The 16,601-nt window shown below is 42.2% G+C and overlaps 1 protein-coding gene across 4 annotated transcripts in view; it reads left to right on the forward strand.

Annotated features, from left to right (window-relative positions):
- LOC139541572 (complement factor H-like) overlaps nucleotides 1–16,601 on the forward strand; it is a 45,028-nt gene that overhangs the window by 20,273 nt on the left and 8,154 nt on the right. For 2 of the 4 annotated variants that reach the window (XM_071346367.1, XM_071346366.1), the window contains exons 4-13: nucleotides 988–1,064; nucleotides 3,069–3,251; nucleotides 4,722–4,907; nucleotides 5,075–5,269; nucleotides 5,400–5,576; nucleotides 5,683–5,862; nucleotides 6,472–6,663; nucleotides 6,779–6,952; nucleotides 7,473–7,661; nucleotides 11,454–11,627. In XM_071346367.1, the coding sequence (XP_071202468.1) occupies nucleotides 988–1,064; nucleotides 3,069–3,251; nucleotides 4,722–4,907; nucleotides 5,075–5,269; nucleotides 5,400–5,576; nucleotides 5,683–5,862; nucleotides 6,472–6,663; nucleotides 6,779–6,952; nucleotides 7,473–7,661; nucleotides 11,454–11,627 (1,727 nt within the window). The remainder of the gene's footprint in view (nucleotides 1–987; nucleotides 1,065–3,068; nucleotides 3,252–4,721; nucleotides 4,908–5,074; nucleotides 5,270–5,399; nucleotides 5,577–5,682; nucleotides 5,863–6,471; nucleotides 6,664–6,778; nucleotides 6,953–7,472; nucleotides 7,662–11,453; nucleotides 11,628–16,601) is intronic. The other 2 variants (XM_071346370.1, XM_071346368.1) reach the window with 2 other exon arrangements.

The raw sequence follows: 16,601 nt of genomic DNA on the forward strand, positions 1-16,601 counted from the left end.
CTACTGCTGCTACTACTATTACTACTGCTGCTACTAATAGTACTACTGCTGCTACTACTATTACTACTGCTGCTACTAATAGTACTATTGCTGCTACTACTATTACTACTGCTGCTACTAATATTGCTACTATTAATGCTGCTACTATTACTACTGCTGCTACTAATATTACTACTGCTGCTACTAATATTGCTACTTTTAATGCTGCTACTACTATTACTATTCCTGCTACTAATATTGCTACTATTAATGCTGCTACTGCTGCTACTACTATTACTACTGCTGCTACTAATAGTACTACTGCTGCTACTAATATTGCTACTTTTAATGCTGCTGTCACGACTTCCGCCGAAGTTGACACCCCTGCCTGTTCGGGCGGTGCTCGGCGGTCGTCGTCACCGTCCTACTAGCCGCCACCGATCCCTTTTTCGTTTGTCTGTTTGTTTTGTCTTATTAGTTGCACCTGTTGTTTTTGTTTCTTAATGAGCTTCCCCGCCCTTGTTTTGTGCGGGATTGTTTTTGTTACGTGTGTGTATTTTGGGTGTTTGGCAAGTGTTTTCACTGCGCCCTGGATGTTCCGGCTTATTCAGTTTTTTTGTTAAGAGTAAAAATAAGGAATATTTTTCCCAAGCGGCTCTCTCTCTCTGCGTCTGGTTCTTTCGCTCACCTAGTCCCACGTGACAGCTGCTACTACTATTACTACTCCTGCTACTAATATTGCTACTATTAATGCTGCTACTGCTGCTACTACTATTACTACTGCTGCTACTAATATTGCTACTATTAATGCTGCTACTGCTGCTACTACTATTACTACTGCTGCTACTAATATTGCTACTATTAATTCTGCTACTGCTGCTACTACTATTACTACTGCTGCTACTAATATTGCTACTATTAAAGCTGCTACTGCTTCTACTGTAAATAATCATTCTTAAAGTATAACAAACCATCAAATGCCTGTTCTCCAACTTGTCTCCATCTCAGTTACCAAATGGTGACCAGGACCAGACATCGGACCTGCGTGGAACAAGGCTGGGACAGCGCACTCCCTATATGTGAAGGTAAGAAGTGATATATTCTGTCAAGAACATAGACTCACCCTACATTGTATAACAGACTAGACTTTTTATCTTGTATTAAGATAATGTAATCAAAATGACTTGTTTTGAGTTGATTAAGCTTACCCAGATGTCTTCCCGACACAAAGTATCTTAGTGCATTGGCAGATCATATTGCTTAATTTAACCAACAAAACAAAGCGGGAATATCTTGTTACAAGACAAATTATTTTCAAGCATTTTCTGGGTAAGAAAAAAACGTGCAGTGTAATGAAATCTACAAAATCGTTGATTCCACTGCCAGTGGCTGGATCCTATATGCTAGTTACAGTGGATTGCAAAAGTATTCATCCCCTTGGCATTTTTCCTATTTTTTTGCCTTACATCCTGGAATTAAAATAGATTTTTTGGGGGGGTTGTATCATTTGATTTACACAACATGGCTACCACTTTGAAGATGCAACATATGTTTTATTGTGAAACAAACAAGAAATAAAACTAAAAAACAGAACACTTAATTGTAATCAGAGGGCTGATATAAATATTATGCATGCCAGTCTCTCTTGGTTAAGAGTTGAGGAGAGACTGACTGCGTCACTTCTTCTTTTTATAAGAAAGATTAATGTGTTGAAAATCCCAAATTGTTTGCATAGTCAACTTATACACAACTCTAACACACACACTTACCCCACCAGACATGCCACCAGGGGTCTTTTCACAGTCCCCAAATCCAGAACAAATTCAAGAAAACGTACAGTATTATATAGAGCCTTTATTGCATAGAACTCAATTCCATCTCATATTGCTCAAATAAACAGCAAACCTATAGTTCTGTCCTTGAGCTGTTCTTGTCCAATGATGTTCTGTATTATGTTTAATGTTTTGTGTGGACCCCAGGAAGAGTAGCTGCTGCTTTTGCAACAGCTAATGGGGATCCTAATAACATACCAAATACCATCCATCATTCCTTCAATTCTGACCAGTTTCCCAGTCCCTGCCGATGAAAAACATCACCCACAGCATGATGCTGCCACCACCCTGCTTCACTGTGGGGATAGTGTTCTCGGGGTGATGAGAGGTGTTGGGTTTGCACCAGACATAGCGTTTTCCTTGATGGTCAAAAAGCAAAATTTGTGTCTCATCTGACCAGAGTAGCTTCTTCCATATGTTTGGGGAGTCTCCCACATGTCTTTTGGCAAACACCACAACACCACTTATTTTTTTCTTTTAGCAATGGCTATTTTCTGGCCATTCTTCCATAAAGCCCAGCTCTGTGGAGTGTACAGCTTAAAATGGTCTTAAAGACATATACTCCAATCTCCGCTGTGGAGCTTTGCAGCTCCTTCAGGGTTATCTTTGGTCTCTTTGTTGCCTCTCTGATTAATGCCCTCCTTGCCTGGTCTGCCTGGTCTGAGTTTTGATGGGCAGCCTTCTCTTGGCAGGTTTATTGAGGTGCCATATTCTTTAAAAAAAATAAAAAAGAATGGATTTAATGGTGCTCCATGGGATGTTCAAAGTTTCTGATATTTTTTTATAACCCAACCCTGATCTGTACTTCTCCACAACTTTGCCCCTGACCTGTTTGGAGAGCTCCTTGGTCTTCATGGTGCCGCTTGCTTGGTGGTGCTTAGTGGTGTTGCAGACTCTGGGGCCTTTCAGAACAGGTGTATATATACAGAGATCATGTGACAGATCATGTGACACTTAGATTGCACACAGGTGGACATTATTTAACTAATTGTGTGACTTCTGAAGGTAATTGGTTGTACCAGATCTTATTTAGGGGCTTCATAACAAAGCCTGTGAATACATATGCACGCACCACTTCCCCGTTTTTTTTGTTTTTTTTGTTACATTTTTTGAAACATGTAATTCTTTTCATTTCACTTCACCAATTTGGACTATTTTGTGTATGTCCATTATGCAACAAAATAGGGAAAACGCCACGGGGGATGAATACTTTTGCAAGGCATTGTATCTATTTTCCATGTGGTGTGTTTTTCACAGCATTGAAATGCCCAGTGATTCAAGCCAACGACAACGTTTTGGTCATCGGAAACAGTGAGGATGCAACCTATGGAAATGTGATCCAGTTTGAGTGCCAATCAAATCGCATGGTACTCAATGGATCGTCTGAGATAGACTGCAACCACAAAGGAGAATGGAGCAGCACAGTCCCAACATGTGAAGGTAAACTGAAGCTACTGTATGTAAAGATACACTATATATACAACAGTATGTGGACACCCCTTCAAATTAGTGGATTATTTCAGCCAAACCAGATGCTGACAGGTGTATAAAATAGATCACACCGCCATGCAATCTCCATAGACAAACATTGCCAGTAGAATGTCCTTACTGAAGAGCTCAGTGAATTTCAACATGGCACCGTCATAGATTGCCTCCAACAGGTCAGTTGGTCAAATGTCTGCCCTGCTAAAGCTGCCCAGGTCAACTGTAAGTGCTTTTATTCTGAAGTGGTCCACAGTTGCAACACTCGCTACCGAGTTCCAAACTGCCTCTGGAAGCAATGTTAGCACAATAACTGGGTTTCCATGGCTGAGCGGCCGCACACAAGCCTAAGATCACCATGCACAATGCCAAGCGACGGCTGGAGTGGTGTAAAGCTCATCGCCATTGGATTACGAAGCAGTGGAAACGCGTTCTCTGCAGTGATTAATCCCACTTCACCATCTGGCAGTCTGATGGACAAATCAGTTTTTGTTTTGCGGATGCCAGGAGAACACTACCAGCCCCAATGCATAGTGCCAACTGTAAAGTTTGGTGAACGGGGAATAATGGTCTGGAGTTGTTTTTCATGGTTCAGGCCCCTTTAGTTCCAGTGAAGGGAAATCTTAACGCTGCAGCATACAATGACATTCTAGACGATTCTGTACTTACAACTTGGTGGCAACATTTCGGGGAAGGCCCTTTCCTGTTTCAGCATGACAATGCCTCCTTGGACAAAGTGAGGTACATATAGAAATGGTTTGTCGAGATCGGCGTGGAAGAACTTGACTGGCCTGCACAAAGCCCTGACCTCAACACAAACACCTTTGGGATGAATTGGAACGCCGACTGCGAGCCAGGCCAAATCGCCTAACAAAAGTGCCCGACCTCTCTAATGCTCTTGTGGCTGAATGGAATCAAGTCCCCGCAGCAATGTTCCAACATCTAGTGGAAAGCCTTCCTAGAAAAGTGGAGGATGTTATAGAAGCAAAGGGGGGACCATCTCCATATTAATACCCATGATTTTTGAATGAAATGTTAGACAAGCAGGTGTTCACATACTGTAGTGTACACCACAGGCACTATGACATCGTCACACACAACAGAGCAACTTCCCACTAGCATACAATATAAAATCACAATGATCGTTGTGTGTGACGATGTCATAGTGCCTGGTGGTGTACACTACAGTATGTGAACACCTGCTTGTGATTGGGGTAGAGTTAATAATGACCATATAGAATGATCAGTGATTATATTTATGTAGTGTTTTTTAAAATCCAGATTTGAATGACGGTCATCAACTCAAAAGTGTAATATTAAAACGATGATTGTATCATATTCCATTCAACAACTCGTACTGTCACACGTTGCTGTTTCTAATCATGATGACCAATCATCTGTTTAATTATGTGCTTCTTCAATTCACAGTGATTAAATGTTACGCTCCAGACATAGCTAATGGTGCAGTGACCGGGCCCCCTAGGGACGATTACAATGAAGATGACACACTGAAATACAGCTGTAACACAAAGTATGTTATGTCTCAGAAAAGAGCCTCTAAATGCACTAAAATGGGCAACAGAGCCAACTGGAGTCCAACACCAGAGTGTGAAGGTAAGAATCTGATCATCTCAGGAATCAAGTGAATGCAACTTGACATTTTAAGTCTGCTGGGTAACTCATGTTTTTAACTTTAAGTTCATTTTTTTAAACCATTTGTTAACATATTATAGAAAGCTACTAACAAAATGTTTGTCTATGTTTTTGTCTCCAAAATGCAGAAGTGAAATGTAAATTATCATTGCCACCAACAAGAGGAACCAGTTACACACCTGCTGGCAGAAATCTGTTCTTGCCTGATGAAAGCCTGAAGGTGACCTGTACCTCAGGATTCTGGAAAGTTTTCTCATTTCAGACTGAAGATACAATAACATGCAAAGGGGACGGACAATGGTCATCTTCTACAGATTGTGAACGTACGTTCATACTGGAGAGTATATTGTAGTATGATATATTGAGGGTATAAGGAGGTATAGACAGGTGAATCACTGTGTATTACTGTACAGGTTTGATTCATGCTAACACTAAACATCTCTATCATTGTAGGGATAACATGTGGTGATCCACGTGACCCTCTTGTGAGTTCTCCCTACCGCTGGCAGCGGGGTGAATTGAGAGAAACTCAGCGTTACAACTGTAAAACCGGATTTAAAACCACAAATACCCGGGGTGTTGCCACATGCACAAGTGATGGCTCCTGGACTCCAAACCCACTCTGTGAAGGTGAAGTTTTCTGAAGAAAGCCATCTTTGAATATCACTGTGGTTTGATTACCTTGTGCTCCGATGTTAGTTTGGACTGCATCAGAATTACGTTGTTTGTCTTTCAGACATAACATGTGACAAGCCAGATATCCTAAATGCTGTGATTAAAGACCCCAAAACAAGATACATATTCAATGATCAGCTCACTTATGAGTGTAAGATGAATTATGAACTATTGGACAGTACTACCAGACCTACTGCTACCTGTACAACAAATGGCTGGACCAAGACACTTGACTGTAAAGGTAGGATGACATTTACATTTCAATCATCTAAAACTCTGGGGATGTGAGTCAAGACACTGATCCAGAAGGTTTAAGGCTACTGGAAAGATCAAGCATCAGATTTTAGCCTGTTTTATTCCCTATTTGATGATTTGGTGTGGAATTGGTAATGGCATGAACATTCACTCACTTTGCTTCCATTTGGTTTTCCAGATATTGCTCTGTTCAGTGCTTTTATCAAACTAACAGCTTGGCCAAAATGTAATGATATGGTAAATGCTTTGTAGAACAGGTCCTCTAAGTGCACTGTTAACTGAACGATGTGTCACAATGCGTTCTGTAATGTTTCTCCCACAAATAAAGGGAGCATGCATCATATTGAGGATATAAGGAGGTATAGACAGGTGAATCACTGTGTATTACTGTACAGGTATGATTCATGCTAACACTAAACATCTATCATAGTAGTGATAACATGTGGTGATCCACGTGACCCTCTTGTGAGTTCTCCCTACCGCTGGCAGCGGGGTCAATTGGGAGGAACTCAGCGTTACAACTGTAGAACCGGATTAAAATCCATGAATGTGTCACAATGTGTTCTTTAATGTTTCATGTCCTTGTTTCCCCCAGAAATAGAGGGAGCATGTATCAACCCCACTGTGATGAATGGATTCATAGTTCAGTCAAATGAGAGGAATGTTGATCCCAGGAAAAGGAAGATACACTATTCCTGCAATGTAGGGTTCAAACCCTCTACCGGGGGCTGGTGGGGTGAAGCCACATGTACTGAGGGAACATGGTCTGGAATATCAAAGTGTATTGGTAAGAAAACAGATGTTCTAGATTTTACCTCTTTACAAAGTAGATCAAGAACAGTAGAATGCATTTCCTTCGCTAGATTGGTCTGAAACTCAATCTCAATACTCTTTCTCTCTAGATCAATCACAATGTGGCCCATTCCCTGTCATTCCCAACACAAATGTACCTCACAAAGAAGTCTATTATAATGAACAAACTGTTACAATTGGTTGCAAAGATGGATACACATCGGAAAAGATGACTATAACATGTAACAATGGAGAATGGCAAACACCGTTACCAGCTTGTGAACGTGAGTAGTTGTTAATAGTTTTGTACATTTGAAATAATCACTTGATTTTAATTGTATGCAGTGGCCAGTCATCCTTCACTGTATGTTTACTATATCAAATGTATTTATATAGCCCTTCGTACATCAGCTGATATCTCAAAGTGCTGTACAGAAACCCAGCCTAAAACCCCAAACAGCAAGCAATGCAGGTGTAGAAGCACGGTGGCTAGGAAAAACTCCCTAGAAAGGCCAAAACTTAGGAAGAAACCTAGAGAGGAACCAGGCTGAGGGGTGGCCAGTCCTCTTCTGGCTGTGCCGGGTGGAGATTATAACAGAACATGTCCAAGATGTTCAAATGTTCATAAATGACCAGTATGGTCAAATAATAATAATCACAGTAGTTGTCGATGTTGGAATAGTTTGGGGAAAAGGACCCAGAAGCCCATATGATATTATGTAATTAGAGGTAGTTGTTCTGTGTCTGTACTGTGTGTATGTTTTCTACCCACTAATCTTACATCAATATTTTCTTCTCTTGAAGCGCAAGGCGTTCAATGTGATCCTCCACCTAAAGTTGAAAATGCAATTGTTGAAATCCCTTATCAAAATACATATATAGATGGATTTGAGGTGAATTATGAATGTCGCAAATCCTTTGAAATAGAGGGACTTAAAAAAAAAATTACCTGCAAAAATGGGAATTGGACAACTCCACCACCAACATGCAAACGTAAGTATTGATAACAGTTTGAAACTGATGCAGTAATTCAGTTTAGTTACTCTACTATGAACAGCACCTATTCAAACAGGAAAAAATATATATTTAAAATGTTCATTGAGATAAAAAAATTCCGTATCACAACACCTTTTTTCTCCACCATACAATCAGGGATCCTTATTCAGGCTTTGCTTGATATTACAGAAACTAACAATCTCTGATTTATAGTTTCTCAAATAAATTTTTTATTAGTCACATTCACATGGTTAGCAGATGTTATTGCGAGTGTAGTGAAAGGCTTCTGCTTCTTGTTCCGACAGTGCAGCAAGATCTAACAAGTAATCTAACAATTCCACAACAACTACCAAATACACACACATCTATGTAAAGGGATGGAATAAGAAATAAGAACACAGACACTGGACAGAGATATGGCTTTTTCTTTGCAACTCTGTTTTCTGCATCCCGAGGGTCGCCTCTTCACTGTTGACGTTGAGACTGGTGTTTTGCGGGTACTATTTAATGAAGCTGCCAGTTGAGGACTTGTGAAGCATCTGTTTCTCAAACTAGACACTCTAATGTACTTGTCCTCTTGCTCAGTTTTGCGCCTCCTACTCCTCTTTCTATTCTGGTTAGGGCCAGTTTGCGCTGTTCTGTGATGGGAGTAGTAAACAGCGTTGTACGAGATCTTCAGTTTCTTGGCAATTTATTGCATGGAATAGCCTTCATTTCTCAGAACAAGAATAGACTGACAAGTTTCAGAAGAATGTTCTTTATTTCTGACCATTGTGAGCCTGTAATCGAACCCACAAATGCTGATGCTCCAGATACTCAACTAGTCTAAAGAAGGACAGTTTTATTGATTCTTTAATCAGAACAACAGTTTTCAGCTGTGCTAACATAATTGCAAAATGGTTTTCTAATGATCAATTAGCCTTTTATAATAAACTAGCTAACACAACGTGCCATTGGAACACAGGAGTGATGGTTGCTGATAATGGGCCTCTGTACGCCTATTTAGATATTCCATAAAAAATCATCAGTTTCCAGCTACAATAGTCATTTACAACATTAACAGTGTCTACACTGTATTTCTGATTAATTTTATGTTATTTTAATGGACAATTTTTTTTATTTTCTTTCAAAAACAAGGACATTTCTAAGTGACCCCAAACTTTTGTACGGTAGTGTACATATAATTATATGGATGGGCCATGACCGACTGGCATAGAGGAGATGCAATAGATGGTATAAAATACAGTATATACATCTGGGATGAGTAGTGAAAGATATGTAAACATTATTAAAGTGACAATAATAAAGTGACAAGTGATCCATTTGTTAGTGGCCAATGAATTCAAGTCTATGTAGGCATCTGATGGACTTGAGCTATTTTTCAGTCTCTCGGTTCCAGCTTTGATGCTCCTGTACTGACCACGCCTTCTGGATGGTAGCGGGGTGAACAGGCAGTGGCTTAGGTGGTTGTTGTCCTTGATGATCTTTATGGCCTTCCTGTGATACCGGGTGCTGTAGGTGTCCTGAAGGGCAGGTAGTTTGCCCCCGGTGACGCGTTGTGCAGACCGCACCACCCTCTGAAGATCCCTGCGGCTGTGGGTGTTGCAGATGATACAGCCCAACAGGATGCTCTCAATTGTGCATCTGAAACATTTGTGAGGGTTTTAGGTGACAAGCCACATTTCTTCAGCCTCCTGAGGTTGAAGAGGAGCTGTTGCGCCTCCTCAGGCGCCTATCAGTTTGTCCGTGATGTGTACGCCGAGGAACTTGAAACGTTCCACCTTCTCTATTGCTGTCCTGTTGATGTGGATAGGGGGGTGCTTCCTCTGCTGTTTCCTGAAGTCCACGATCATCTCCTTTGTTTTGTTGACGTTGAGTGAGAGGTTGTTTTCATGACACCACACTCCGAGTGCCCTCAACTCCTCCCTACAGGCTGTCTCGTCATTGTTGGTGATCAAGCCTACCACTGTTGTGTCGTCTGCAAATTTGATGATTGAGTTGGAGGCATGCATGGCCACGCAGTCATGGTTGAACAGGAAGTACAGGACGGGGCTGAGCACGCACCCTTGTGGGGCCCCGGTCTTGAGGATCAGCGAAATAGAGATGGTGTTTCCTACCTTCACCACCTGGTGGCGGCCCAACTGGAAGTCCAGGACCCAGTTGCACAAGGCGGGGTTGAGACCCAGGGCCTCAAGCCTAATGATGAGCTTGGAGGGTACTGTGGTGTTGAATGCTGAGCTGTAGTCAAAGAGCAGCATTCTTACATAGGTATTCCTCTTGTCCAGATGGGATAGGGCAGTGTGATGGTGATTGCATCGTCTGTGGACTTATTAGGGCGGTATGCAAAATACAGTGGGTCTAGGGTGACAGGTAAGGTGGAGGTGATGTGATGACTAGTCTCTCAATGCACTTCATGATGACAGAAGTGAATGCTACGGGGCAATAGTCGTTCAGTTACCTTAGCTTTCTTGGGTACAGAAACAATGGTGGCCATCTTGAAGCATGTGGGGACTGCAAACTGGGATATGGAGAGACTGAATATGTCCATAAACACACCAGCCAGCTGGTCTGCACATGCTCTGAGAAAGCGATTAGGCATGCCGTCTGTGCCGTCTGTGCCGGCAGCCTTGCGAGGGTTAACACGTTTAAATGTCTTACTCACGTCGGCCACAGAGAAGGAGAGGGGAGGGAAGCAGTTCTTGGTAGCGGGCCGCGTCGGCTGGCACTGTATTATCCTCAAAGCGGGCAAAAAAAGGTGTTAAGTTTGTCTGGAAGCAAAATGTCTGTGTCAGTGACGTGGCTGGTTTTCTTTTTGTAGTCTGTGATTGAATGCCTGTAGACCCTGCCACATAAGTATCATGTCTGAGCCGTTGAATTGCGACTCCACTTTGTCCATATACTAACGTTTCGCTTGTTTGATTGCCTTGCGGAGGGAATAACTACACTTTTTGTATTCAGCCATATTCCCGGTCGTCTTTCCATGGTTAAATGCGGTGGATCGGGTTTTCAGTTTTGTGCAAATGCCGCCTGCCGCCATCTATCCACGGTTTCTGGTTAGGGTAGGTTTTAATAGTCACAGTGGGAACAACACCTCCTATTCACATTCTCCTCAACTCACTCACTGAATCAGCATATACATCTATATTATTCTGAGGCTACCCGGAACATGCCCCAGTCCGCATGATCAAAACATTCTTGAAGCGTGGATTTCGACTGGTCAGACCAGCGTTGAATGGTCCTAGTCACGGGTACATCCTGTTTGAGTTTCTGCCTATAGTACGGAGAAGCAAAATGGAGTCATGGTCGGATTTGCCGAACGGAGGGAGGGAGAGCGCCTTGTATGCATCGCAGAAGTTAGAGTATCAGTTATCCAGTGTTTTGCCAGCCCGGGTACTACAATCGATATGCTGCTAGAATTTAGGTAGCCTTGTTCTCAAATTTGCTTTGTTAATATCCCCAGTTACAATACATGCAGCCTCCAGATAAATGGTTTCCAGTTTGCATAGAGCATCTTTCCAATGTGTCAACGTTGAGATAGTTGCTGTTTTTTGTTGTTGTTGTTGATATGTTCAATACATTTACACAAGTGTAGTTTTCCTAGATATGATCATGGATGAGTTTCAATGCATATTTACACTATATATCACAATTTGCCCCAGTTAAATTCTCTGAATATACTGTACATTGGCCATTTGACTATGGTTCTAATAGCATCATTCACTGGCACTTTTGTGTCTCTGGTACTTGATTGTAATTTGATAGTTCAAACACGTTGTGTTTCACCTGCAGAGTACTGTGATAAGCCTAAGGGTGCAAGGAGGATAATGGAGATTCCTGACCAAGGGCTAGAGAGATACGAATATGGGACCCAAATAGATTATAAATGCTTCAACCCATACGAAGGCCCAGGAGGAAAAGCAACTTGCAAGGATGGAGAATGGCACATGACAGCTGAATGTAAAGGTAAGTCTTTTAAGTCTACGGTACTGTATTATCATGGTACTGTATACCACGGTACTGTATCACGGTACTGTACTGTATTATCATGATACTGTATTTTTATAGGACTGTACTGTATTCTCGTGGTACTGTATTATCCTGTTACTGTATTATCATGGTAATGTACTCTATTTGCAGGATACTGTATTATCACAGTATTGTGCTCTATTATCATTATACTGTATTAACATGGTGCTGTACTGTTTAATCGTGATCCTGTATTATCATGATACTGTATTATCATGGTATGGTATTATCATGATACTGTATTATCATGGTATGGTATTATCATCATACTGTACTATTTTATCATGGTACCGTATTTTTGATATACTGTATTAACATGGTACTGTGCCGTATTATTATGGTACTGTACTGTATTATTATGGTACTGTATCATTATACTGTACTGTATTAACAAGGCACTTCATTATCATGGTACTGTACTGTATTATTATGGTACTGTACCGTATTATCATTATACTCTACTGTATTAACAAGGCACTTCATTGTTATGGTATTGTACTGTATTTTCATGGTACTGTATTATCATGATACTGTACTGTGTTAAAATGGATAATGTGCTATCATTGTACTGTTATCATGGTACTGTATTATCATGGTACTGTGTTAACAAATGAGATTGTGTTTTTCACATACGTGTTCAGTAGATGTTATTGCTGGTGTAGCGAAATGCTTGTGTTTCTAGCTTCGACAGTGCAGAAATACCTAACAAGTAATATCTAACAATTCCACAACATATACCTAATACACACACATCTAAGTAAAGGAATGGAATTAAGTAAATACAGTTGAAGTCGGAAGTTTACATACACCTTAGCCAAATACATTTAAACTCAGTTTTCACAATTCCTGACATTTAATCCTGTCACGCCCTGGCCTTAGTTATCTTTGTTTTCTTTATTATTTTAGTTAGGTCAGGGTGTGACATGGGGAATGTATGTGTTTTTGTAGTGTCTAGGGGTGTTGTATGTGTATGGGGCAGTGTCTAGTGTAGTTGTCTAGGTAAGTCTATGGTTGCCTGAATGGTTCTCAATCAGAGACAGCTGTCATTCATTTTCTCTGATTGGGAGCCATATTTAAGGCAGCCATAGGCATTAGGTTAATGTGGGTAATTGTCTATGTTGAACGTTAGTAGCTTGTGTGTGCACTTTCATTTATAGCGTCACGGTCGTTTGTTTGTTTTGTTTGTTTTTTGTAAGAGTGTTTCGTTACGTCTTCGTCAAAAATAAAAGGAAGATGTATTTCTCTCACGCTGCGCCTTGGTCAACTTCTTCTCCTCACTACGACGATCGTGACAAATCCAAGTAAAACGTCCCTGTCTTAGGTCAGTTAGGATCACCACTTTATTTTAAGAATGTAAAATGTCAGAATAATAGTAAAGTGATTTCATCACATTCCCAGTGGGTTAGAGGTTTACATACACTCAATTAGTATTTGGTAGCATTGCCTTTAAATTGTTTAACTTTGGTCAAACGTTTCTGGTAGCCTTCCACAAGCTTCCCACAATAAGTTGTGAATTTTGGCCCATTCCTCCAGACAGAGCTGGTGTAACTGAGTCAGGTTTGTAGGCCTCCTTGCTCGCACATGCTTTTTCAGTTCTGCCCACACATTTTCTATAGGACTGAGGTCAGGGCTTTGTGATGGCCACTCCAATACCTTGACTTTGTTGTCCTTAAGCCATTTTGCCACAACTTCGGAAGTATGCTTGGGGTCATTGTCCATTTGGAAGACCCATTTGCGACCAAGCTTTAACTTCCTGACTGATGTCTTGAGATGTTGCTTTAATATATCCACATAAGTTTCCTTCCTTATGATTCCATCTATTTAGTGAAGTGTACCAGTCCCTCCTGCAGCAAAGCACCCCCACAACATGATGCTGCCACCCCCGTGCTTAACGGTTGAGATGGTGTTCTTCGTCTTGCAAGCTTCCCCCTTTTTTCCTCCAAACATAACGATGGTCATTATAGCCAAACAGTTCTATTTTTCTTTTATCAGACCAGAGGACATTTCTTCAAAGTACGATCTTTGTCCCAATGTGCAGTTGAAAACCATAGTCTGGCTTTTTTATGGTGGTTTTGGAATTTGGAAATTGCTCCCAAGGATGAACCAGACTCGTGGAGGTCTACAATTATTTTTCTGAGGTCTTGGCTGATTTCTTTTGATTTTCCCATGATGTCAAGCAAAGAGGCACTGAGTTTGAAGGTAGGCCTTGAAATACATCCACAGGTGTATCCACAGACTCAGACAGGGAGAGGTTGAAAATGTCAGTGAAGACACTTGCCAATTGGTCAGTGCATGCTCGGAGTACACGTCCTGGTAATCCGTCTGGCCCAGCGGCCTTGTGAATGTTGACCTGTTTAAAGGTCTTACTCATATCGGCTGCGGAGAGCGTAATCACACAGTCATCCAGAACCATTTGATGCTCTCATGCATGTTTCAGTGTTACTTGCCTCAAAGCGAGCATAGAAGTTATTTAGTTCGTCTGGTAGGCTCATGTCACTGGGCAGCTCTCGGCTGTGCTTCCCTTTGTAGTCTGTAATAGTTTGCAAGCCCTGCCACATCCGACAAGCGTTGGAGCCGGTGTTGAACGATTCAACTTAGTCCTGTATTTAAGCTTTGTCTGTTTGATGGTTCGTCGGAGGGCATAGCGGGATTTCTTATAAGCTTCTGGGTTAGGGTCCCGCTCATTGAAAGCGGCAGCTCTACCAATTAGCTCTGTGCGAATGTTGCCTGTAATCCATGGCTTCTGGTTGGGGTATATACGTACGGTCACTGTCGGGACGACGTCCTCGGTGCTCTTGTTGATAAAGCCAGTGACTGATGTGGTGCTTTCCTCAATGCCATCTGAAGAATCCCAGAACATATTCCAGTCTGTGCTAGCAAAACAGTCCTGTAGTTTAGCATCTGCTTCATCTGACCACTTTTTTATAGACCGACTACTGGTGCTTTCTGCTTTATTTTTGCTTGTAAGCAGGAATCAGGAGGATAGAGTTATGGTCAGATTTGCCAAATGGTGGGCGAGGGAGAGCTTTGTATGTGTGGAGTAGAGATGGATTGTTTTACCTCTGGTTGCACATTTAACATGTTGATAGAAATTAGGTAAAACTGATTTAAGTTTCCCTGCTTTAAAGTCACCTAGCAGAGCCACCTCTGGATGAACGTTTTCCTGTTTGCTTATGGCGGAATACAGCTCATTTAGTGCAGTTTTAGTTCCAACCTCGCTCTGTGGTGGTGTATATAGACAGCTACAAAAAAAAACTCTCTGGGTAAATAGTGAGGTCTGCAGCGTATCTATCATAAGATACTCCACCTCAGGCGAGCAAAACTTTGAGACTTTCTTAGATATCATGCACCAGCTGTTGTTTCTCTTAAAATTTATTTTACCTTTATTTAACTAGACAAGTTAGTGAAGAACAAATTCTTATTTTCAATGACGGCCTAGGAAGAGTGGGTTAACTGCCTTGTTCAGGGGCAGAATGACAGATTTTTACCTTGCCAGCTCGGGGATTCCATCTTGCAACCTTTCGGTTACTAGTCCAACGCTCTAACCACTAGGCTACCTGCCGCCCCATTACATAAATGCATAGGCCCGTGTCTTACCAGAGGCTGCTGTTCTGTCTTGCCGATAGAGTGTATAACCCGCCAGCTCTATGTTCTTAATGTTGTTGTTCATCCACGACTCGGTGAAGCATAAAATAGTGCCGTTTTTAATGTCCCGTTGGTAGGATATGTGCTTTCAGTTCGTCCCATTTATTTACTAGCGATTGAACGTTAGCAAGCAGAACGGAGGGCAAGGGCAGATTAGCCACTCGTCACCTGGTCCTCACAAGACACCCTGATCATTTGCCTCGAAGTCTACGTTTCCTTCTCCAGCAAATAACGGGGATCGGGGCCCGGTCCGGTGTCAACAGTATATCCCTCGCATCCGACTCATTGAAGAAAAACTCTTGGTCCAGTTTGAGGTGAGCAATCCCAGTTCTGATGTTTAGAAGCTCTTTTCAGATGCACCTGTACTTAACACGCCTGATGGATGATAGCGGGTGAACAGACAGTGGCTCGGGTAGTTGTTGTCCTATGGCATCAGATGCAGTAGGTGTCCTGGAGGGCAGGTAGTTTGCACCTGGTGTTGCGTTGGGCAAACCGCACCCCCCTCTGAAGAGCCCTGCGGTTGCGGGCGGTGCAGTTGCCTTACCAGGCGGTGATACAGCCCAGCTGGGTGCTCTCAATTGTGCATCTGTAAAAGTTTGTGAGGGTTTTAGGTGCCAAGTCAAATTTCTTCAGCCTTCTGAGGTTGAAGAGGAGCTGTTGCACCTTCTTCACCACACAGTCTGTGTGGGTGGACCATTTCAGTTTGTCAGTGATTTGTACGCTAAGGACCTTGAAGCTTTCCACCTTCTCTACTGCGGTCCCGTCGATATGGATAGGGGTGTGCTCCCTCTACTGTTTCCTGAAGTCCACGATCATCTCCTTTTGTTTTTTGTTGACGTTGATTGAGAGGTTATTTTCCTTTCACCACATTCCCAGAGCCCTCACCTCCTCCCTGTAGGCTGTCTCGTCATTGTTGGTAATCAAGCCTACTACTGTTGTGTCGTCTGCAAACTTGATGATTGAGTTGGAGGCATGCTTGGACACGCAGTCACGGGTGAACAGGGAGTACAGGAGGGGGCTGAGCACGCACCCTTGGGGGTCCCCAGTGTTGAGGATCAGCAAAGTGGAGGCGTTTTTTCCTACCTTCACCACCTAGGGGCGACCCTTCAGGAAGTCCAGGACCCAGTTGCACAGGGCGGGGTCCAGGACCGAGTTGCACAGGGTGGGGTTGAGATCCAGGGTTTAATGATGAGCTTGGAGGGTACTATGGTGTTGAATGCTGAGCTATAGTCAATGAACAGCGTTCTTACATAGGTATTGGGATAG

Source organism: Salvelinus alpinus, chromosome 16 (assembly GCF_045679555.1).
Source record: "Salvelinus alpinus chromosome 16, SLU_Salpinus.1, whole genome shotgun sequence".
Classification (NCBI taxonomy): Eukaryota; Metazoa; Chordata; class Actinopteri; order Salmoniformes; family Salmonidae; genus Salvelinus; species Salvelinus alpinus.